The sequence below is a fragment of the Plutella xylostella genome, chromosome 21 (assembly GCF_932276165.1).
Source record: "Plutella xylostella chromosome 21, ilPluXylo3.1, whole genome shotgun sequence".
Taxonomy (NCBI): Eukaryota; Metazoa; Arthropoda; class Insecta; order Lepidoptera; family Plutellidae; genus Plutella; species Plutella xylostella.
The window spans coordinates 5,518,757-5,542,559 of NC_064001.1; the positions used below are offsets into that span (position 1 = coordinate 5,518,757).

The 23,803-nt window shown below is 40.1% G+C and overlaps 2 protein-coding genes across 3 annotated transcripts; both read left to right on the top strand.

Moving 5' to 3' along the window:
* Positions 1–1,181: 1,181 nt before the first annotated feature.
* On the top strand, positions 1,182–23,324 carry LOC105395908 (SURP and G-patch domain-containing protein 1). 2 transcript variants are annotated; one of them, XM_048628521.1, is made up of 13 exons: positions 1,182–1,473; positions 1,803–2,102; positions 2,191–3,128; positions 3,614–3,722; positions 4,142–4,327; positions 4,770–4,948; positions 16,860–17,026; positions 17,890–17,996; positions 18,525–18,635; positions 20,736–20,824; positions 21,476–21,560; positions 22,070–22,199; positions 22,673–23,324. In XM_048628521.1, the coding sequence occupies exons 1-13, from the start codon at positions 1,307–1,309 to the stop codon at positions 22,697–22,699; spliced, it is 2,595 nt and encodes an 864-aa protein (XP_048484478.1). In that variant the 5' UTR covers positions 1,182–1,306; the 3' UTR covers positions 22,700–23,324. The 2 variants fall into 2 exon arrangements, with proteins under 2 accessions (XP_048484478.1, XP_048484479.1); XM_048628522.1 differs by having other exon boundaries at positions 4,773–4,948.
* LOC125490157 (transposable element Tc3 transposase) lies at positions 19,403–20,806 on the top strand. The gene has a single exon (XM_048628523.1). It carries the CDS (start codon positions 19,530–19,532, stop codon positions 20,616–20,618), a length of 1,089 nt encoding a protein of 362 aa, XP_048484480.1. The 5' UTR covers positions 19,403–19,529; the 3' UTR covers positions 20,619–20,806.
* Positions 23,325–23,803: the final 479 nt, after the last annotated feature.

Genomic DNA, 23,803 nt, shown 5'->3' on the forward strand with positions numbered 1-23,803 from the left:
GGGACATCTCGCACACGGCCATCCGACCCGAAACTAGACAGAGTCTGTAATATGGGTAGGTATTGGACAGCTGATATATTAACACCTGAGTAGGTACCTACAAATATCGAACCCGGGTCCTCTTTCATCATTGGGGTCCTTCGGCATAGCTGTCAGTGTCACTAACTCTAACCACTACAGTTCAGTAGTCGTCATTAGCGGCATGCCCGTCATGATCAAATTCATGAAGTACAGTAAAGGGCAGAAAGACCTGACCCCTCTCAGAAACATTGTTACTATGAGAGTGGGGTCAGGTTTCTCTGCACCTAACCGTACAGCCTTCAGGCGTTGTGAACATGGCCTTACTGTATGAAAATTATTCAGACAGTTTAAGGAAGGAAGGATACTGTAAATTACGTAGGTAGGTAGATGTTAAGTTCCTCATTGGACCACGCGGAAGACGCTCTGATGGAGTATGGGTTGGTACTTCAAAGTTAAGTACCTACATACGCTGTTTATAGTTGTGTAGAGTTTGACGGTGGGGTTTCTGGTGTTTATGTATACCTACCTACTTATCTCGGGAGTTGATCCGGATGTCTGTCTTACGAAGAAATGCAGTGCCAGCATAGGAGAGCCTTGATCTGGACTTGAGTCCACCAGGGAACCACCCACTGCCTGCCACTCATCATCATCATCAGCCAATAATCATCCACTGCTGGACATAGGCCTCTCCCAAGGAGCGCCACAACACTCGATCCTCGGCGTTCCTCATCCAACCACTACCGGCTACCCGCCTAAGGTCGTCAGTCCAGCGGGCAGGAGGGGATGATCCCACGCTGCGTCTGAAACTAATCGAATTAAAATATCAGAATACTAACTTCATCTGAATAATTGCAATACTGAATTGAATTATTTAAAATGGCAACACTCAAATGGCTGTTGTTATTTTTTTATGCTTGTGGATTTACGCATTTTCACTTACAGCCAAATCAAATCAGCTCACCAAAATACCTAGCCATTACTACTACTACTACCATTTACTAATACTACCATTTTTCTTAATTACACAGTTAAAAAACCATTTTTCTCTAGGTATTGAATCTCGAAACACAACAATCAGTTAAAGCTTGCCCCTGTTGCGTAGATTTGTCTTTTTTGATCTGTATATATGTACAGAAAAAAAATACAATGGCTGTCTGTGATTTGTTTGAAGTTGTCAAATTGTCAATGTCCGGTGTGCAGTGATTTTTATTTCACCAGTTTTTACAGTTAATTTTCCGCTTTTCCATACAATTGTGCGATAATTCTGAAAGGCTACGCTGTAGCCATGCTTCCTTTTAATAAAGATCTTAGGAACAAGTCATCACTGAGTACAAGATGGGCTCAAATGACAAAACAAGAGCAAATCATCGAGAAAAAGAAAATGGAGATTCAAGCGAAACTGGAGGCACAAAAACAGGCCGCAGCTCTTGCGGCACAAGCCAAATTAGCCCAGTAAGATATTCTCACCACATACATTACACTTTCTAAGTACAAATGAGCATTATACCGATCCCTTTGTACAGTGCACCCAATTTCTGTCCCTAAGTCCATCCATCCAAAGATGTCTGGAAAAGATTGTTACAGACTAAGACCGCCTTTTATATCCTAATTAAGTAAAGTGTTATATTAAAGGTGTTGTTTTTTGCCACGAGAGACTCCCAACATTGCAGGGAGAGTTCCCCAAATAAAGTTCACAGTAGTGTCAAGACAATACACTCCTGTTTGTTGTTTACATGTTAATTACTATATTTGCCATATAATTATTAATTTATCATCTACAGACTTGGTAAACAGGAAGACAATTCCAGCAACATTTTCTCCAACGACGGGAGTTTCATGAACCACTTCAAGACACTTCTTGAGAAGCAGAACCAGGAGAAAGAAGAAAAACAAAAGTTGGAGAGAGGGAATGAACAACCCTCTGAAGAAGAGAGTCAGTGCGACCGACAGGACACTACCCAAGAGAGGACTGAGGAGCATGTTGGCCGAGATGATGGTCATAGAGGAAGGAGCGGAAACAGAGATGGAGGACGGCACCATCATAGAGATGACAGGAGACGCTCTGATGATGGAGGCCATAGGTACAGTTGTCCATATTTTTATTATATATTCCTTTGCTCCTATTCCGTTAAAGCTTTATTAGAGTTCATTGGTGTCCTTTAATTTCAGAGACAGGCGTCGCAGGTGGAGTGACAGAGGCCACCACCGAGGACATAGCCCTGGGGCATCCAATATGGACGAGAGAATGCAACAAGAAAACAAAAATATCCCATCCCTCATGCAAATCCCTATAATGCACCCTGACAACCGCGACAATTCTAACAACGAATCAGAACAGCCCATCAATCCATGGAACATTCCACCTGGCCCTCCCGGCTACAATATGGGTGACCAAGGAAACAACCAAAATATGACATCTGCCCCTAACATGGGGCCTCCCAATATGGGGCCTGGATCTAATAACATGGGGCATAACCAAAATAATATGGGGCCTGGACCAATTAATATGTCAAGTGGCCCTAACAATATGGGTCAGAATATGGCACCTAGACCCAATATGGGTATGGGCCAAATGATGGGTCCTGGTGGCCATAACATGCCCCCTTTGCCTCCTGGCGGCCCAATGCCCCCTTTCATGGGTGGACCGCCAAACTTTGGTATGCCACCTTTTATGGGGCCAAATGGCAGACCAAATATGTGTGGGCCTAATGGTCCCAATGGTCCTATGCCCCCATACTATGGTCCTCCTTTCCCTAACGGTCCCATGATGCGTCCCGGAGCGCCCCCACCGCCACCTCCTTCTGGAATGCCCCCGCATTCAATGAGCAATAATATGCCATTCATGGGCCAAGGTCCATTTGGACCCAACAGACCAATGTTTGATGGCAGGAATGGGCCTCCACCCAACATGTCTTTTATGCCTCCAAACATGCCTCCTCCCAACTCTATGAATTCGATGTCTGACTCAAATGACTCCCAGAATCGCCAGGACAATATGAACCACCACAACATTCCCCCCCCAATGCCCCAGATGTCCATGAACCAGATTCCTCAACCAAGTGATATGGAGCCAGGAAATATTCCACTGCCACCGAGTAGCAGTCAAGGTAAATGAACCATGTTTTTGTTCCTTGTCTAGCACAAGCCCCATACTTCTTTGTATGGGATTAATTTTGTACTCTGTTCTGGTACAAAACATAAGTACAAACAAGTTGTTCTGTACCAATTTTTCAACAAGGCCTTGGTATAAGTTATTTTTCCTCTAAATTACTAGAATTTCTATTACTGCACTTACGAATTTGTGAATTGATGTTGTTTACTTTTATTATCATCTCAATCTTCATGTATACTAATAAGCCCTCATTTACTTATCTTACTCTTCATCTGTCTTCTTTACTCGAAATTAATTCATTTGCAGTAGAAATTTATCTTACTTCAATAAAACTCCAAAAACTATAATAGCTTTGTCTGCAACAGACATAGAGGCGAGTACCTAGAACATAACTACATAACTAAAAACTTTATACCAAGGCCACAGTACAGTCGACAAACAGTGGGTGCACAGGCCAATAAGCTGACTCGGTGTGTGTAGTTCTCTCGCCAGGTGTATCGCCGGCCGCCGCCCGCGCCGCCGCCGACGTCGCGCGAAACGGCGACCACTGGGAAAACGTGCTGAAAGCCACACAAGACCAAAATATGTGGTAATGCCACTACTGAGGACGTGCCGTGCTGTATTCTCTTAATTACTTTTTTATTAATACCTCTACTAAGTCCGATGGACTATTTGGAGTGCGGTGGAGTGGGAAAAATAGTAGTGTTTTTCTTGTGCACATAATATTGCGTTTGGAAATGGTTAAAATACACATTAGAATATTTCTTGATAAAATGTGAAGTAAAACCTGTACTTCATAATATGATGAGTATAGGTTTTATGCGTTTTATGGTTCAAAATACGATAATTTGCGCAGCGATAAATGAACCAGTATGCATAAAAAATAAATGGAATTTAAAATGAAGCCAACACCCCACTGCACTCCGCAAAACCTTTTCAGGCCTTGAGATACACCTTTACCTAATGCTCTCATGCTCCACAAAACTCACTTTACCAACCTTCTTTCAGGTTTCTCCACAACCAGAACTCAAGTGAGTATAAGGCGTTCCGGGACCTAGTGAATAAGTTCCGCGCTGAGGATAAAAAACCTGAAGTGAAACCGGAGGATAAATATGAGCCAGAGTTCAGCTTGGAGGATGAAGACAGTAATGATGGGGAGAAGTACAATGTGAAGGAGGAAAACTCTAGGGACAGGTGTGTTTAAATTTAAAAGTTGTCAAGTAAAAGACTAACACTGAGTTGCAGAAAAGATCTTTAAGTTAATGTCGGCATTAAATGTATTGTTGCCTTGCTTTGACAGTATACGGACAGAAAGAGACATACATAGATTTAATGTCGACATTAGCTTAAAGTCCCTTTCTGCAACTCGGCATATAACAAAGAAATGAGTAGCAAAATGAGACAAAAAATTATGTCTAAAATTCTAATATCTGAAATTTATCCCTATATTTGTTATTGGTCTACTTTTTGCCTAAAAACGCAGTCTAATATATCTTTCATTAAAATTTTATGTAGGTATTTTGTATCTTCTCGTTTTCATTAACAGAAAAATATCCAAAGATAATATTTTTAACAAGAATGCAATTTTTAAATGTTTATTTATGAACTTTTAACCATACCTCACTTCTCTTCCCAGCACCCAAGCCGCGCCGCCCCAATACCCGTGGACAGTGAAGCGCGAGAGCTCCCAGAGCGACGAGGAGCGCGAGGTGAAGCGCGAGCGCCGCAAGCGCAAGAAGTCGCGGTGGGGGGACGACCCGGCCGAGCTGCCGCTGCCGACTGTACCGGACACGCCGCCCGCGCCGCCTCTACCGGGTGTGTACAAGCTTCTGTCTATGAAGCTGCGCCCGCTACACGGGTTCCTTATCGACGTCGATAAAATTCGTTTCATGCTCGTACCACCTATTGCAGCGCCGTTATGTTGAATTGCGATATAAGGTTTATCCATGTCGATAAAGGACTCATGCAGCGGGGATTTCATGCTCGTACCACCTATTGCAGCGACGTAATGGCGAATTGTGATATAGCGTCTATCGATGTCGATAAAGCACTCGTGCAGCCGGGATTGATAGCTGTAATAACGCGTGCAGATAAAGAAACAAAATAAAGAAGGCGTTGCATACTAGTGTTAGTACAATGGTATAAAATCTTGCGGAGTGTGTGTATGTGAGTAATTGCAAGAAGCCCCAATACCCGTGGACAGTGAAGCGCGAGAGCTCCCAGAGCGACGAGGAGCGCGAGGTGAAGCGCGAGCGCCGCAAGCGCAAGAAGTCGCGGTGGGGGGACGACCCGGCCGAGCTGCCGCTGCCGACTGTACCGGACACGCCGCCCGCGCCGCCTCTACCGGGTGTGTACAAGCTTCTGTCTATGAAGCTGCGCCCGCTACACGGGTTCCTTATCGACGTCGATAAAATTCGTTTCATGCTCGTACCACCTATTGCAGCGCCGTTATGTTGAATTGCGATATAAGGTTTATCCATGTCGATAAAGGACTCATGCAGCGGGGATTTCATGCTCGTACCACCTATTGCAGCGACGTAATGGCGAATTGTGATATAGCGTCTATCGATGTCGATAAAGCACTCGTGCAGCCGGGATTGATAGCTGTAATAACGCGTGCAGATAAAGAAACAAAATAAAGAAGGCGTTGCATACTAGTGTTAGTACAATGGTATAAAATCTTGCGGAGTGTGTGTATGTGAGTAATTGCAAGAAGCCCCAATACCCGTGGACAGTGAAGCGCGAGAGCTCCCAGAGCGACGAGGAGCGCGAGGTGAAGCGCGAGCGCCGCAAGCGCAAGAAGTCGCGGTGGGGGGACGACCCGGCCGAGCTGCCGCTGCCGACTGTACCGGACACGCCGCCCGCGCCGCCTCTACCGGGTGTGTAGGCGCTTCTGTCTGTGGTAGCTGGTACTTGCTTTCATAAGCACATACATACATAAGAGCCCATGCCGCATTATCGACGTCGATAAATTCGTTTAATGCGCATTCTATCAATCGCAGCGACGTAATGGCGAATTGCGATATATGGTTTATTCACGTCGATAAAGGACTCATGCAGCGGGGATTTCATGCTCGTACCACCTATTGCAGCGCCGTTATGTCGAATTGCGATATAAGATTTATCCATGTCGATAAAGGACTCATGCAGCAGGGATTTCATGCTCGTACCACCTATTGCAGCGCCGTTATGTCGAATTGCGATATAAGCTTTATCCACGTCGATAAAGGACTCGTGCAGCGGGGATTGATAGCTGTTATAGAAATAGGGGCGTGTAGATAAAGAAACAAAATACAGCTAACAGATGTAGATACAGCCAGGCTTGTGTATTTTAGTTATTTTCATAGTGTTATGTCTTACGGAATTCTATTGTGGGGACGAGCGGCTGACATTAATCAAATCTTTGTTCTGCAAAAACGAGCAATTCGAGCCATATATGTATTAGGGTCTAGAATTTCATTAAGACATACGTTTAAGGAAATAGGTATACTAACTGTTCCATGCCAATATATCTATGAAAATATTATGTATGTTCGTAAAAACTTAAATTCATTTAGTAAAGTAGGAGCCACTCACGGTATTGAGACCAGAAACAAAAATAAGTTGCTTTTCCCCACACTCAGACTTTCGAAAACAAACACATCATTCATGGGGAACTGTATACGTTTTTATAATAAATTATCAAATGAAGCAATAAACCTTACTGAGCAAAAATTTAAGAATTATGTTAAAGCTACATTATGTAGTAAAGCTTACTATAGTATAAATGATTATTTAAACGACAAAAACGCGTGGTCTTGTCCACCTCAGCTAAGGCTATTGAAAAAATGAAATGGATATAGGTACTTAAGTAAAATTGTAGGTACTAGATATAAGTAAAAATTGTAATAGATAATAAGGAAAAAGTTGAAAAGATGCTCGAGGAGTTTCTTTCGCCATTTCTTTCCTTCTCAATGACGGGGCCTTTGTGAAATGGCGGTAGATGACTATCGACAAATAATTGTAAAATTTTACGTCGATTAAACCATTTGAATTTGAATTTGAATTTGAAATTATGATGGCGTTGCATACATAAGGTTATTAATTCCCGCGGGGTGTGTGTGCATATAAAGAAACAAAATCAAAATGGCGTTGCATATAAGTGTTAGTAAAAGAGTGTGTGTATGATAGTAAGCGCAAGAAGCCCCAACACCCGTGGACAGTGAAGCCCGAGAGCTCCCAGAGCGACGAGGAGCGCGAGGTGAAGCGCGAGCGCCGCAAGCGCAAGAAGTCGCGGTGGGGGGACGACCCGGCCGAGCTGCCGCTGCCGACTGTACCGGACACGCCGCCCGCGCCGCCTCTACCGGGTGTGTAGGCGCTTCTGTCTGTGGTAGCTAGACTTGCTTTCATAAGCACATACATACATAAGAGCCCATGCCGCCTTTAGCAGGTATCTAGGCTCTTATATGTACAAGCTTTTGACTCTACCAGGTAGGTTCTTATATATCTACAAGCGTCTGTCCCAGCGGCATGGACCAGTTATCGATGTCGATAAAATTAAATTATGCGCGTTCCATTAGTTACAGCGCCCTAATGGCGAATCGCGATATAGGGTTTATCCACGTCGATAAAGAACTCGTGCAGCGGGGATTGATAGCTTTTATAAAGCATGCAGATAAAGAAACCAAATGAAGATGGCGGGGATTAATAGCCGTCAAAACGAGTGTAGATAAAGAAACCAAATGAAGATGGCGGGGATTAATAGCCGTCAAAACGAGTGTAGATAAAAGAACCAAATGAAGATGGCGTTGCATACAAGGTTAGTAAAAGTGTGTCTATGTGAGTAAGTGCAAGAAGCCGCAATGCCCGTGGACAGTGAAGCGCGAGAGCTCCCAGAGCGACGAGGAGCGCGAGGTGAAGCGCGAGCGCCGCAAGCGCAAGAAGTCGCGGTGGGGGGACGACCCGGCCGAGCTGCCGCTGCCGACTGTACCGGACACGCCGCCCGCGCCGCCTCTACCGGGTGTGTAGGCGCTTCTGTCTATGGTAGCTGCACTTGCTACACGGGTTCTTTATTGACGTCGATAAATTTTAATAATGCGCGTTCCATCTATCAGCGTGGTTATGGCGATATAGGGTTTATCCACGTCGATAAAGAACTCGTGCAGCGGGGATTGATAGCTGTTTTAACGCGTGCAGATAAAGAAACAAAATTAACATGGCGGTCGTATCTACAAGCGTCTGTACCCGCGGCACAGACCCGTTATCGACGTCGATAAATTTGAATAATGCGCGTTCCATCTATGACAGCGCTGTGTTGGCGATATAGGGTTTATCCAAGCCGATAAAGGACTCATGCAGCGGGGCTTGATAGCTATTATAACGCGTGCCGATAAAGAAACCAATTAAAGATGGCGTTTCATGCAAGTCTTCGGAGTGTGTCTATGAGAGTAAGCGCAAGAAGCCCCAACACCCGTGGACAGTGAAGCGCGAGAGCTCCCAGAGCGACGAGGAGCGCGAGGTGAAGCGCGAGCGCCGCAAGCGCAAGAAGTCGCGGTGGGGGGACGACCCGGCCGAGCTGCCGCTGCCGACTGTACCGGACACGCCGCCCGCGCCGCCTCTACCGGGTGTGTACAAGCTTCTGTCTGTGGTAGCTAGACTTGCTTTCATAAGCACATACATACGTAAGAGCCCATGCTGCCTCTACCAGGTGTGTAGGCTCTTGTATCTACTGGCGTCTGTCTCCGCGGCACGGACCCGTTATCGACGTCGATAAATTTGAATAATGCGCGTTCACCGTATGTAATGGCGAAAGCGTCTTTTCCCGCGGCATGGCGCCGTTATCGACGTCGATAAAATCTTTTACCAGTCGCAGCGCCGTATATATGGCGAATTTCGTTTATACACGTTGATAACGAACTTGTGAAGCGACGACAGGAGCTTGTATATATAAAAAACCTAGCTAGACACCTAAGTAGCTGATATAACACGTGCAGATAAAGAACCCAAATGAAGATGGCGTTGCATACAAGTGACAGTAAAAGGGTATTAATTCTCGCGGAGTATGTAAGAGAGCAAGCGCAAGTAGTCTCGGTGGACTCATGCTATCTCGGATATTCATTATTCGCGGGTATATTTTTCTACTCCCACTTTTGTAACTTCCGCCATTTTAATATTGTTTTTTATGCTGTCGTTATATTGACTTCTCTCTCTCATATACCTGTGGCCGTCAGACTTTTATCAAATCAAATCAAATCAAACTCTTTATTCGTGTACACAGGTAAATGGAGATCTTATACAATTGGTAGTAGGTACATTCCATGTACTGCTTATTAAGCATACGAACATTTAGTGATATAGCACACTAGTTAATACACATGCAAACTAATAGTAACAGGCAAATGTACAAAAGAAGGTATCCAATTAACAATATTATCAATCAATAATTAAATTTAAATTAAATAGGTATTAAATAATAGCTAAGGTGAGTAAATAAATAGATTGTAAGTAATTAGAAAAAGTCAATGTCATAAAGTAAATAATTTGTAACCGAGTAGTCATTGTCAATCTCATTCGTTACCTATATTGTAGTATCTCCAAAAAATTCTGTTATCGTATAATAGCATTTATCAGTCAATAATTTAAATAATTTTCTTTTAAATAATTTTAGGTCTAAATCTCTAATACTGTTCGGTATTTTGTTATAGATAAGTGGTGACATGCAGAAAACACTTTTATTCATTAAAGCAGTCTTTGAGCTTTGGATACATATCCTATTCCTATGGATCGAACGGATTCTACTGGAGTGATGTACATCTGCTGCTTTGATGAAGAGATTAGGATTTGTTTTTACAAATAACGCGACTTCGTAGATATAAAGACTTGTTAGAGTTAATATTTCATTTTTTTTTAAAGTACGGCTTACAGCTGTCTGTCGTTTTAAGACCACACATTGATCTGATAATTCTTTTTTGCGCTTTAAATATTGTATCTTTTTTAGTGCAGTTGCCCCAAAAAATTATCCCATAACGAAGTGTGGATGCCACATATGCATGATAGGCTATTATAAGTGTATCCATATTAACAATACCTCTCAGTCTGAAAAGCATATATGAGTGTTTACTGAGCTTTGAACAAAGATCATTCGCATGATCGTTCCACGTTAGTTGGTTGTCTATATTAAGACCTAGAAATTTAGTTACTCGTGTTTCATTTACGGGCTGGTTGTTGTAAGTTATTGTAACATCAGGAATGGTTTTTCTCTGATGAAACATCATTAATTTAGTCTTACCGAGATTAGCTACCAAGCTATTGTCATCTAACCAGTTTATAATTTCTGACAGGTTCTTATTTATTGTCTCCTCATAGCTGAGTTTATCTGTGCATTTTATTATGACAGTGCTATCATCTGCGAAAAGGATCATGGGATTGGAAACATGTTTAGGAAGGTCATTAATATAAGTCAGGAATAACAGTGGGCCCAGTACACTGCCCTGAGGAACTCCATGTAGTATTTCTCTATTATCCGAAAGGTATTTTATTTCCATTTTAGTTTTAGGACACATTTTGGTTATTTGTGTACATTGTTTCCTATTGCTTAAGTATGACTTTATGAGTTCAATAACGTTGCCCCTGATACCGTATGATTTCAGTTTACTAATTAATATATTATGATTTACGTAGTCAAAGGCTTTAGTCAAGTCCATGTAGGTATATGGCACATACGGGAGTTTTTTCATCTATACATGTCATTACTTTACTTAAGAATTCAAAAATTGCTAAATTTATAGTCATATTTTTTCGAAACCCCTTTTGCTCGTCTATAATAATATTGTGCTTGTCAAAAAATGATGTCAAAGAATTATAAATATATTTTTCAAATACCTTGGAAATTACTGATATTAGTGCTATTATAATATATAAAGCTGGATTACCACTCACTCACTGACTGACATAGTAGTTCTCCCAGAAGGAGCCATTTTTTGATATAAAAATGTTTTAGGGAAATGTACAAGGTGCTCGGGTGAGTAGAGAAAAAATCCGACTTTTTAAAAAAAGTAGTAAAAAAAAAAAATTTTTTTTGTTCCTCCATTTTGGTGACCATACATTTTTTTATATTTCGAGGGTGTACTAAGAATGTCTGACAGATTATAAAAAAAATATAAAAAAATAAAAAAACAAAATGGCGGCCGAGTTGCAGTGAAGCAAAGTTAAGGGCGTGTCAGACCCGACTTGAGGTGAATTGATCTCCCGGAAGGGGGGGAGGTGGGGGGATGCTGTTTTTTGTAAACGATGAGGCACATGATGAAATTTAAGGGAAAATTCCAAAAAATTGTATTTTTTTTATTTCGGGGGGAGGGCAGATTTTTTTATAAAAACGTGATTTTTCGGGGATTTTCAAAGCATTTTTTTATCGTGTTGGGGGCATTTGACAGGTTTGACTTGTATGGAGCGGTTGTGTAGTTTGACGAGTAGAGTTGCCATAGGAAAGAATTTTCCCCATTTTTAGGGTAAATTTCGAGATTTTCCCCAAAAACATGAAAAGTAGAAATGGCCACTTTTGATTTTAAAATTTGATGCAGTTTTGTCGGAAAGACCCGTACTAATGACATTTGACCATTTTTATTACTTTCGACTGGCAACCCTGCGCGATAGGCGAGATTATATTTTTTCGGATTTTTTTACGTCGATCCAACTTGAGGTGAATTGATCTCCCAGAAGGGAGGCAGGTGGGGTGATGATTTTTTTTGTACACGGTCTGATGTATGGTGCAGTTTATGGGAAAATTCCGAAAAGTTGAAAAAACAAAATGGCGGACTGCTTTGGCGGCCATTTTGTAAAAGTGACTTTTTTTCACGATTTTTGATTTGATTTTTTACCTATTTAGAGTGGTTGGGGAGATTTGTCTTGTATGGCGCATTTGTGTAGTTTGTTGAGTAGACTATACCTACTAAATAAAATTTCCCCATTTTTAGGGAAAAATTTGAGATTTTCCCCAAAAACATAAAAAATAGAAATAACCGTTTTGGATTTAAAAAAATGATGCAGTTTAGTCAGAAAGGCTCATACTAATGACATTTGACTATTTTTATTACTTTCGGCTGGCAACACTGAGAAATACGGGAGATTATATTTTTGAAAAAGTTCGACGTCGATTCAAGTTGAGGTGAATTGATCTCCCAGAAGAGGAGGAGGTGGGGTGATGATTTTCTTTGTACATGGTTGGATATATGGTGAAATTCATGGGAAAATTCCGAAAACTGCAAAAATCAAAATGGCGGATGAAGTGGCAGCCATTTTGTAAAAGAGAAATTTTACATGTTTAAAGGCTATTTCACCTGTATTGAGGGGTCTGACAGTTTTGACTTGTAGAGCGCGTTTGTGTGTTTAGGTACACTTAATTTTTCTATGAAATAAAAACTCCCCATTGTTAGGGAAAAAAACAAAATTTCCCTAAAAACATGGGAAATTTTCAAAGCATTTTTTTATCGTGTTGGGGGCATTTGACAGGTTTGACTTGTATGGAGCGGTTGTGCAGTTTGACGAGTAGAGTTGCCATGTGAAAGAATTTTCCCCATTTTTAGGGTAAATTTCGAGATTTTCCCCAAAAACATGAAAAGTAGAAATGGCCACTTTTGATTTTAAAATTTGATGCAGTTTTGTCGGAAAGACCCGTACTAATGACATTTGACCATTTTTATTACTTTCGACTGGCAACCCTGCGCGATAGGCGAGGTTATATTTTTTCGGAATTTTTTACGTCGACCCAACTTGAGGTGAATTGATCTCCCAGAAGGGAGGCAGGCGGGGTGATGATTTTTTTTGGACATGGTCTGGTGTATGGTGCAGTTTATGGGAAAATTCCGAAAAGTTGAAAAAACAAAATGGCGGACTGCTTTGGCGGCCATTTTGTAAAAGTGACTTTTTTTCACGATCTTTGATTGGATTTTTTACCTGTTTAGAGTGGTTGGGGAGATTTGTCTTGTATAGCGCATTTGTGTAGTTTGTTGAGTAGATTATACCTACGAAATAAAGTTTCCCCATTTTTAGGGAAAATTTTGAGATTTTCCTCAAAAACCGAAAAAATAGAAATAACCGTTTTGGATTTTAAAAAATGATGCAGTTCAGTCAGAAAGGCTCATACTAATGACATTTGACTATTTTTATCACTTTCGGCTGGCAACCCTGAGAAATACGGGAGATTATATTTTTGAAAAAGTTCGACGTCGATTCAAGTTGAGGTGAATTGATCTCCCAGAAGGGGGGAAGGTGGGGTGATGTTTTTCTTTGTACATGGTTGGATATATGGTGAAATTCATGGGAAAATTCCGAAAACTGCAAAAATCAAAATGGCGGATGAAGTGGCAGCCATTTTGTAAAAGAGAAATTTTACATGTTTTAAGGCTATTTCACCTGTATTGAGTGGTCTGACAGTTTTGACTTGTAGAGCGCGTTTGTGTAGGTGGATGCATTTAGTTTTCTTATGAAATAAAAACTCCCCATTTTTAGGGAAAAAAACAAAATTTCCCTAAAAACATGAGAAATTATACATAAATATGCAATTTTATCGTTTTGTGATGGTCTGAGGAGATTCATGTATGGCGCTTTTGTGTAGTTAAATGCATAGATTTTTAATTAATAATAAAAAAACTCCCCACTTAAAGAAAAAAAAAACTAAATTTCCCTAAAAACGTGGAAAATTTACATAAATATGCAATTTTGTCGTTTTGTGATAGTCTGAGGAGATTCGAATGTATGACGCGTTTGTGTAGTTAAATGCATAGATTTTTAATTAATAATAAAAACTCCCCACTTATGAGGAAAAAAATCAAAATTTCCCTAAAAACGTATAAAAAATTACCAACATTAGCAATTTCACCCCGTTGAAGTGGTCAGACACATTTATGGTATATCGCGCATTTGTGTAGATAAATACAAACAATAATTATTTAAAATAAAAACCCCCCACTTTTAGGGAAAAAATCAAAATTTCCCTAAAAACGTAGAAAAAATTACCAACATTAGCATTTTCACCCCTTTGAAGTGGTCAGACAGATTTGTGGTATATGGCGCATTTGTGTAGATAAATACAAAGAATTATATTTTAAAATAAAAACTCCCCACTTTTAGAGGAGAAAATATTTTCCCTAAAAACATACAAAATGTAAATCAACTTTACCACAGTTTAAGTGCCGAGCGCAGCGAGGCCATAGTCCTTCTACAAGCTATACCAAAATAAAACAAGCCGAGCGCAGCGAGGCATCCGATCGACAAGTAACCCTGCCATAAAGAAAAGAAATCCGAGCGAAGCGAGGCATTACGTATCATAATTATTATTACCAATAAAGAAAAACTACGGGAAAAGTCCCGTTTAAGAAGTGGAAAGCCGAGCGAAGCTAAACCGTCAATTCAAAACCTAGAGTGTGGAGCGGAGCGAGGAAAAACTACTGAAATCAACATCCGGAAACCCGATGAGCCGAGCGAAGCGAGGCTAAAGCGCAATAAACAGCAAGTGCAAAGCCAAACGAAACGAGGCAAAACAACCGAAATTATCATTCCGAGACCTAGAGAAGAGCCGAGCGAAGCGAGGCTAAACTACTTTAATCACTAACTGCCTGTTTGACTGGAGAGCCGAGCGCAGCGAGGCAAAACAATCCAAACCATCATACCTCAAACCTCGGTAAGCCGAGCGCAGCGAGGCAAAACATTTCAAAACATCATACCACAACCATTGAAGAGCCGAGCGCAGCGAGGCAATACAACTTAAGTATAACCTTACCGTAAAAGAGGAGCCGAGCGAAGCGAGGCCAAACAATGCGAACCACCATACTTCAAACCCTGGAGAGCCGAGCGAAGCGAGGCAACACTACTCAAACCCTCGTCAACACAACTATATAACCTGAGAGCCGATTGTGGCTAAGAAATATCTTGAATGAATAAAAAAAGACGAAGTGTATGTTTGGGCGTTTATAGTTCCAATTATGGATTAAATTGAAGTAAAACATAGTTCTGTAAAAATAGTCTTAAACAGCAAACCCACGTAAGAAATTAATGAATAAAAAAAAGCCTGTGTATTTCTTTTCTATGAAAAAGTTTCTCTTCAGGACAGAGTAAACTAATAATCGAGACGCTAGAAAAACGCGCGAATGGGGGTGACTCAGATTTATGAGGTATTAAAAAACCCAATATTTGTACACAAAACGATGTCGGCTCGATACTAGGTAAAGTTTACGAAACCAAAATTTTTTCATATAGATTAGTTTCTCTACCGTATTTGTGTGAGACAATCCGTAACAGGAACCAATTTTTTTGAGTACGAGTACGGGATGGAGTGTTGGGATATGGTCAGAATATTTGGATGCGTCTTTAACTTGAACACCAGAAAGATCCGCTACGTGATTGTAAAGTATACCTACCTGAATTTTCCTACTGGATTTTTAAGGCGCAATGAATACCACTAAAGTAATTATAATAGCAACATTTCATAATAAGAAAATCATAAGCATAAAGCCATAAGTATTCTTCACTCAAATTTGAATACAAAGGAAAACGCCAGACATTTGGTATATTATAAGTAAAGCCAGCTGACCGATTATTATACTAAAAAAAACTGTTTTGAAAACAAAAACAAAAGCATCAATACCGACATGATATCGAAATTCATAATGAAAATAGTTTTTAAGGCCTTACAAAACGCAAGAAAGATTTGCTACAGTATGTTCAAGTCAATACCCTGCTGAAACCAATATTCATACTAAAAACGTATACCTAACTACCTAAAACAAAATCATCAGTAGGTACCCCTTTAATATAGAAATTCATAGTGAAAACAGTTTTGAAGGCATAAGAAAACGCAAGAAAGATTTGCTACGGTTTGTTCAAGTCAATACCCTGCTGAAACTGAAATTCATACTGAAAACTGTTTCCCACGTGAAACAAAATTGTTAGTACCCTTTTAATTTAAAAAAATCATAGTGAACACAGTTTTTAAGGCGTAACAAAACGCAAGAAAGATTTGCTACGGCATATTCAAGTCAATACCCTGCTGAAATGGAAATTCATACTGAAAACAGACACCCACCTAATCCGAAAGCATCAAAGGCCTTACAAAATGCAAGAAAGATTTGCTATGGTATGTTAAAGTTAATACCCTACTGAAACCGAATTTCATACTGTAAACTGTATTCCACCTAAAACAAAATCATCAGTACCCCCCTTAATAAAGAAATTCATAGTGAAAGCAGCTTTGATGGCATAACGAAATGCAAAAAGGATTTGCTACGGTATGGTCAAGTCAATACCCTGCTGAAACCGAAATTCATACTGAAAACTGTATCTCACCTGAAACAAAATCATCGTACCCCTTTAATAAAGACATTCATAGTGAAACAGTTTTTAAGGCGTAACAAAACGCAAGAAAGATTTGCTACGATATGTTGAAGTCAATACCCTGCTGAAACCGAACCAAAGGCATCAAAGCCCCGCGCGGCTGCTTGCAGCCCGCGCCACAACGCGACCTCTAGTAGGTCTATAAAACTGCATTTCTTCTCTGTTGTCTTTTTTAAATATAGGAAGTACAGTCACTGGTTTAAGTTTATCCGGATATATTCCGTAACTAACGCATACGTTAATTACGTATGCTAAGTGGGGAGCTACTGTTTCTGCTATTTATTTAACTCTTTATTGTACAAATATACTATTAGACTATCAGTTTATCACAGGTATCCATATATCCATATTTAATTCACAGGAGCAAAACTCGCCAAGATCGACGAGGAGGGTCTGAAGTTGACGACAGTGAACCGCAACAACCAAGCGCTGATGCAGTACGCTATGACCAACTACGGAACCACCAACCTCAGTGCGGAGGACTGGAAGAAGTGTGAAGATAACTTTAAATTGAACTTACTGTATCAGGTATGTTGGTTGGATGGTATAAAATGTACAGGTTATCTTAAAATATTGGATCATACAAGTGCTGAGTAGAAAAGGCTTAAGAGTTTTATTCAAAGGTAAGTATTTTGAAAACGGCCGTAATAAATTTAGCAATAACTTACCGACAATAATAAATTGCATATGTAATAAAAATCCTTCCTACTACATTGGATGGATGGGTGTTAATAAAATAAAAAAAATAAAAAAAACACGCACTCACGCCTTGTACTAATGTACTCCCTTGCGGGGTAGGCAGAGGTGCATTGCTGCGCCCACTTTTCGCCAGAGTGTTATGTTAGTCCCAATGTAATAGGGGGCTGGCCTATTGCCATTTTACGGGCACATCCAAGACCCGAGAACAAATATCTGTGTTTAAACAAATATCTGCCCCAGCCGGGAATCGAACCCGGGACCATCGGCTCAGTAGTCAGGGTCACTAACCACTACGGCATTCGGTCGGTTAATCTTTCACGGGAAAACGGCTGCATCAATGTATAAGATCTTTGTTGTTAGGTGACACCCATGATTAACACAGGCCATTTTTTATCCATGAATTCCCACGGGATAACCTTTTAAGGAGAAGCGAGCGGAAAAAACTTACCCCCTTATTCATAAAAAAGTTAGTGGACTCTTTTGCTATTGAACTATTTTGTCCCTCTCAGTCAAAGAACAAAATTGTTCTCTGTTAGAGAGTGACAAAACAGTTCAATAGCTAAAGCGTCCACTAACTTTTTTATGAATATAAGGGGGTTATTGTTTTACGATAACTATGACTATTGAACATTTATGGGAATCCTAGCAATTTACTTCTTTACCCATTCTTACACTAATGCATTGTTTCCCAGGATATGCTGAAAAAGCGTAACGAAGTGGAGCGTCTGGCGGCGGCCGGCAAGCACAAGTATGAATACGACAGCGACGAGGACACGGCTGAGGGCACCTGGGAACACAAGTAAGTCTAGATTTACTCGCCTGTCATTGCTTCTTAGCGTACTTATATAAATAAATATGCTCACAACTGTAATCGCCAAAGGAGTTATGAGGTCCAAAGGTAACTCGCAAGCGCCAGATTTCACAGTACCTACTTACATTTAAATCTCTAACTCACGTGATAGGTTGCGAGCCGTATCGCCGTTTTGGAATGATTAAAATGCACTTCTGGCGCACATCTATCATCTACCTAGCTGTGCAGGTTTTGATGTTTTATTTTCCTTCACCGTAGAGCACGTGGTATAATTTAGTTAAATTAAATTTAGCTTCAATAGACATTGGTAACCAAGCCCTATAAAATATTAAATAACTTGGCCATTTATAGACGGATTTCATAAAATCTAAAAGTAGTGTGCTCAGAATATATATAACACATGCAATGTAAAAATCAAAATTAGTTTTTTTTCCGTTATGAGCCTGATCCTCATTGGTAGACTAATACAACAGTCAGTGTCCTACAATTCAATTACATACCACAACTTGTCAACAGGCTGCGTACCCGCGAGATGAGCGCCACGGAGAAGTGGGCGGACGAGCTGACCAAGCAGGCGGCCGGCAAGCACCACATCGGGGACTTCCTGCCGCCAGAGGAACTCAAGAAGTACGTAAAACTATTTACATACTTACATATTATTTCAAGTGTACATACATATAATATTATACCCTATTTATAATATGAATTTATATTTTAAATAGCACAAATTTTATATAACACTGTAATATTTTTCATTTGTATTCGCCATAATCGCCATCAGTACAATGTAAACACAACCTTAGCAAACATTTCTTTATTACAATCTGTTTATGTATCTTATTTTAGGACTACCCTTCATTTATATTTGTACTTATCTATAATTACGCCTGCTGTTAATATAGATTGATTTAGTACTTAGAAAATATGTTGTTTCTCATGTAAGTGAATTTGTAATTCTTTTTGAGAAATAAATGTCTTAAACCGTAAGTAAACATTAGATTACACTACTTATGTGGGCATTTTATCGATTTTCGCGAGATGGACGGACGATATAGTGAAGTCCGCGAGGAAGCGCTGGATGCGGGCCGCCTCCGATCGGACAAGGTGGAAACTATTGGGGGAGGCCTATGTTCAGCAGTGGACGTCCTATGGCTGAGATGATGATGATGATTATGTGGGCATTTTACAGGAATAGGCCCAGCGGCACTGATCCGTTACCTACGTTGATATATTCGTTTAATCCGCGTTCCACCGATCACAGAGCCGTTTTTATCGTCATTCGCGTTATAGTGACGGTTATCTAAATATCTATGTCGATAACGGGCCCGTACGGCGGCGACAGGTATAGTGATACTTATATTTTAAGTATCCGCTAATCATACATAGCTAATGCTAAGTACATAATACAGGGTGGGCCAGCGAAAAGTTTAAATTTAAACTTCAATTCCCGCGCAAACCTGTGGCGCGCGGTTTGCGGGGAGGGGTCAAGCGTGTAGCTCGTTTCTCGGAAATTTAGTCGCGATGGATCGGTTCACGGGGCCGCAGCGCGCCTTTTGCGTGAAGCAATTTTATTTAAACCATTTTTCGCCCACTATTGTAAGGCGTTTGTTTCGCTCTGAGTACGACTTACACGACCTAAATCTATGTCCGAGTGTAGTTTTAATAAAGAAATGGGTTGAGAAGTTCGAAGAGACGGGATCCACACTAAATATGAAACGAGAAGGCACCACACGGACTACCAGGAGTGAAGAGAATGTTCTGCGAGTTTCGGATTCAGTTCGACAAAATCCAGATTTATCGACGCGCAAACGTTCAGCTGAATTAGGAATACCACGCACATCTGTACGCCGTATTTTGAAATTAGATCTGAAATTACATCCATATAAGATTCAGTTGGTGCAGGAATTGAAGCCTAATGATTTAAATTTACGCAAACTTTTTGCTGAAACAATGTTAGAGCGCTTCAAAAGCTTCAACAACATCTTGTTTTCTGACGAAGCCCACTTTCACTTGAACGGTCATGTTAATAAACAGAACTGCAGGTATTGGAGTACAGAAAATCCCAAAGCTAAGCATGAGAGACCTCTTCATTCGCCTAAGGTGACAGTATGGGCAGCAATTTCGTCTAAAGGAATCATTGGTCCTTATTTCTTTGAAGATTCTCGCGGCCGTACGATCACTGTCAACTCAGCTGAGTATGTGAAAATGTTACGTGAGTTTCTGTCCCCTCAGCTACAGGAATTTGATGGATACAACAGTCGAACGTGGTTCCAGCAAGACGGAGCCACTTGCCACACCTCAAACGAGTCCCTGCCGGTGGTTAAAGAGCTGTTCTCGAAAAAGCTGATTTCGCGGAGAGGTGATATCCCCTGGCCACCCAGGAGCCCTGACCTGTCACCAGCAGATTTTTTTCTATGGGGATACCTAAAACAGCGTGTGTACAACCATAAACCAAGGGCACTACGTGAATTAAAAGAAAAGATTAGGGAAGAGATGGCGGCAATACCAAAGGCTCTATGCGACAGAGTATTGACAAATTTCCATTCTCGTTTGCAAGAATGCCTAAGTCGCGACGGTGGTCATTTAAACGATATTATTTTTAAAAAATAAATTCCCATCTTTTGACTTTATAATAAAAAAAGAATTTTTAAAATATTACCTGTAGTTTTTTTTCTGTGATTTTTTTAAATTTAAACTTATCACTGGCCCACCCTGTACTATTTGCAGGTTCATGGAAAAGTATTCGGCGGCAAAAATGGGCAAAGAGCCAGACCTAAGCGATTACAAAGAGTTCAAGCTAAAAGAAGATAATCTCGGTAAGTTCTCGGAATTTTCATGTTTTTTCTAACATAATATACTATGTGGTTGATTCTATGAATTTCTATAATTGCAGTTTAAGTTTAGTTGGTTTCTATGAATCGATATTTTATTTTAAATGAGGTTAACAGGGTAGACTTGTTTGTTGTGGCGCTTAGAGTTGTTTCAGTCTACAATTTACTGTTTAACTTGCAATTATGAATACCTACACGGAAAAAATGCAAACAAAATAAATAAATATGTTAAACGTTTTACAGTGTATCAGCAATTAAAGACACGTTAGGTAAACGACAACGATATAATGCATTATAATCAATTTCGTATACACCAGATGGTATGTACTTACAAGATATAGGATGGAATTTTATCGTTGTATTTGGCCATCTGACGAATGACATGCTAATCAAATACACTGGCGAGCAATAAAAACGTTCCACTTGTCATTACCGTTCCGTATGTCAACTTTTTTATTGCTCGTGTGAGTGTAGTATAAAATAGCTTGAATCGAAGGGTACGGGGCGCATTTAAGACCTGACAAAAGTTTTCCATCGCACTCACTCACAGCGCGCAGCCTCAAGAGCGAGCGCGATGCATGGAGAAATTTTATTTCTCGGCCGTAATATCCTCTGTATTTATTTATCTTGTTTCAGGTTTCAAGATGCTGCAGAAGCTGGGCTGGAGCGAGGGGCAGGGGCTCGGCGCGGAGGGCACCGGTATCGTCGACCCCATCAACAAGTAAGATATCCCAATTGAAAACGAATTAAATATAATGGAATAACTTTGGAATAAGCTTTAAAACATCTGACAGTCGGGTTGCCCCCTTACCCGACAACTCTCTCAGAACAAGCTTGCTTGTGTTGGGGTTCACCAACCCGCAATAGGCCAGCGTGGTGGCCTAGGCCTAAAACCCTTCCTTCATTGGAAGGAGACCCGTGCCCCAGCAGTGGGGACGTGATGGGTCGTGATGAACTTTGGAATAGATATTTAATTTATTCACAGGATATTTCCGAACGTCATAATTTGATAAAACATGTAAATTATAGCTAAAGTAGCTCTCAAATGTTTTATTTGCCTCAATAAATGGTTATTATAAACAATTTCCCATATTATAACACTACCTTTTTTGCTACTACAATCTGTAAATGGGGAACGACTGATACAACCTCACTCTTATCGTACGTAACTGCCGCCATTTCCATTAACTTCTTTATCCGCGTATCTCATATCTGCACATCAATCTGTAGATCGAACCAGCCGGGTTCAAACCTGGGCCTCGGCGCGGCGACGGGCGACGCGGTGTCTCCTGATGACGATGAGTTCGACGCTTACAGGAAACGCATGATGCTGGCCTACCGCTTCCGACCTAACCCCCTGGTGAGTTGTATAATACAGGGTGTTGCAATAAGGGTATATAGTAAGACAAAAGAGTGACAGGGGGGGGGGGTCATTCTGAAAAGATTCACGAAAAAAAAAAACACTTTTCCATAGAAACTTTGTTGGTAATGTGACTTTTTACTATGGAATACTTTTTTTTTATCGCGAATATCCGTAAAGCGGAGTTTAGTATTTACGTAGCTTTTGGCAAGATTATGAAGTTTCCGACCACATTTTGGGTCTATGCCATGTTCCGTTGTCGATGTTGAGACGGGAAAACAACGAATATACCTATAGCTATGCAGTTTATGTTTTATGGATTACTTCGTTTGATTTTATGTTAGAAGCAAAATACTTTATACAATTTAATTTTAATGATTTTTTAAAGGCTCATCTATCTATATTTTTACCAATAAAACTTTAACACAATTACCGGTCTAATGTTTAATCTAATGCACGTCCTATTTTTACAGAATAACCCAAGAAGACCATACTACTAGATGAAATCATCAGAGAAAAAGTGCGATCGAGGATTGAACAAAATACTTATACCTTATTTTCCTGACAGTGAAATTAGTTTTCTAAAAGACATTTTTAAAGCGCTTCCACATTTGGCTTCTAAAAATGATAAACAATGTTTATATAATGCTGTTAGATCTATACATATAACAACACAACATGTGACAAGATCAATTAACTATGGGTTTGGGGTTTGGAAGCAAGCTTCTTTATTTTTAATTAGGTAGATATACTATAGTTTAGTATTCCAGGCCAAGTTTATCTCAACAATCTTACAGGGGCTCCGTAAAACTTAAAAAGAAGTTTTTACAAAGTATTTGGTTGATGAACTTGGATCTTAGTCTTTTGAGATTAATGTCTGTTTAAATTGGTGTGCAGAGCATTTACTGGTTCCATATTACTGCATATATGGTAAGAAATGTATCAAGAGTTCTATTTATATCTATTGCAAGTATGCACTTATAGAAAGTGATATCGATAGACAATCATCTGCATTACAAGTTACATAATAAAGTACCTACCTAAGTTTATTTTTCATTTTTAATTAAGACTTTAGTTAAGATAATTGTTGTTGTGTAAGATTTACAATATACTTGTTTCTGTGAAGCTGCTGTTTGTTTGAAATAACTTTATGTTTAATATAGGTTGGTAAAACTCCCGTGCATAAAGATTCAATTTGAAAATGAGGGATAATTAATAATACGAGGGAGTATGAAGAAGTATAGACAGACCTACAGAACGTCTTAGCATGTGTCGCCATTTTCATATTACTTCTTTACTCACGTGCATTATACATATGTAGGTAGTAGGTACTCGTCTTTGTATTAAAATATTACTTGAGTAAAATTGCATTATAGGCCCTTGTCTGCAATGTACAGATAATGTAAAATATTTCAAATACATTCGTAATAATTATGCAAATAGATCACGAAACGAAGGCCGTCGAAACTACAAGTATGGTGACCGTGAAACGACTAATTCTTATTTTCGACCATCGATTCCTCGTATGAATCACAGAATTCAATGTTATGTTGGAATAAATGCCTTCAATTTGTTGAATGGCCGTCTGTCTAAAATGACTGTGG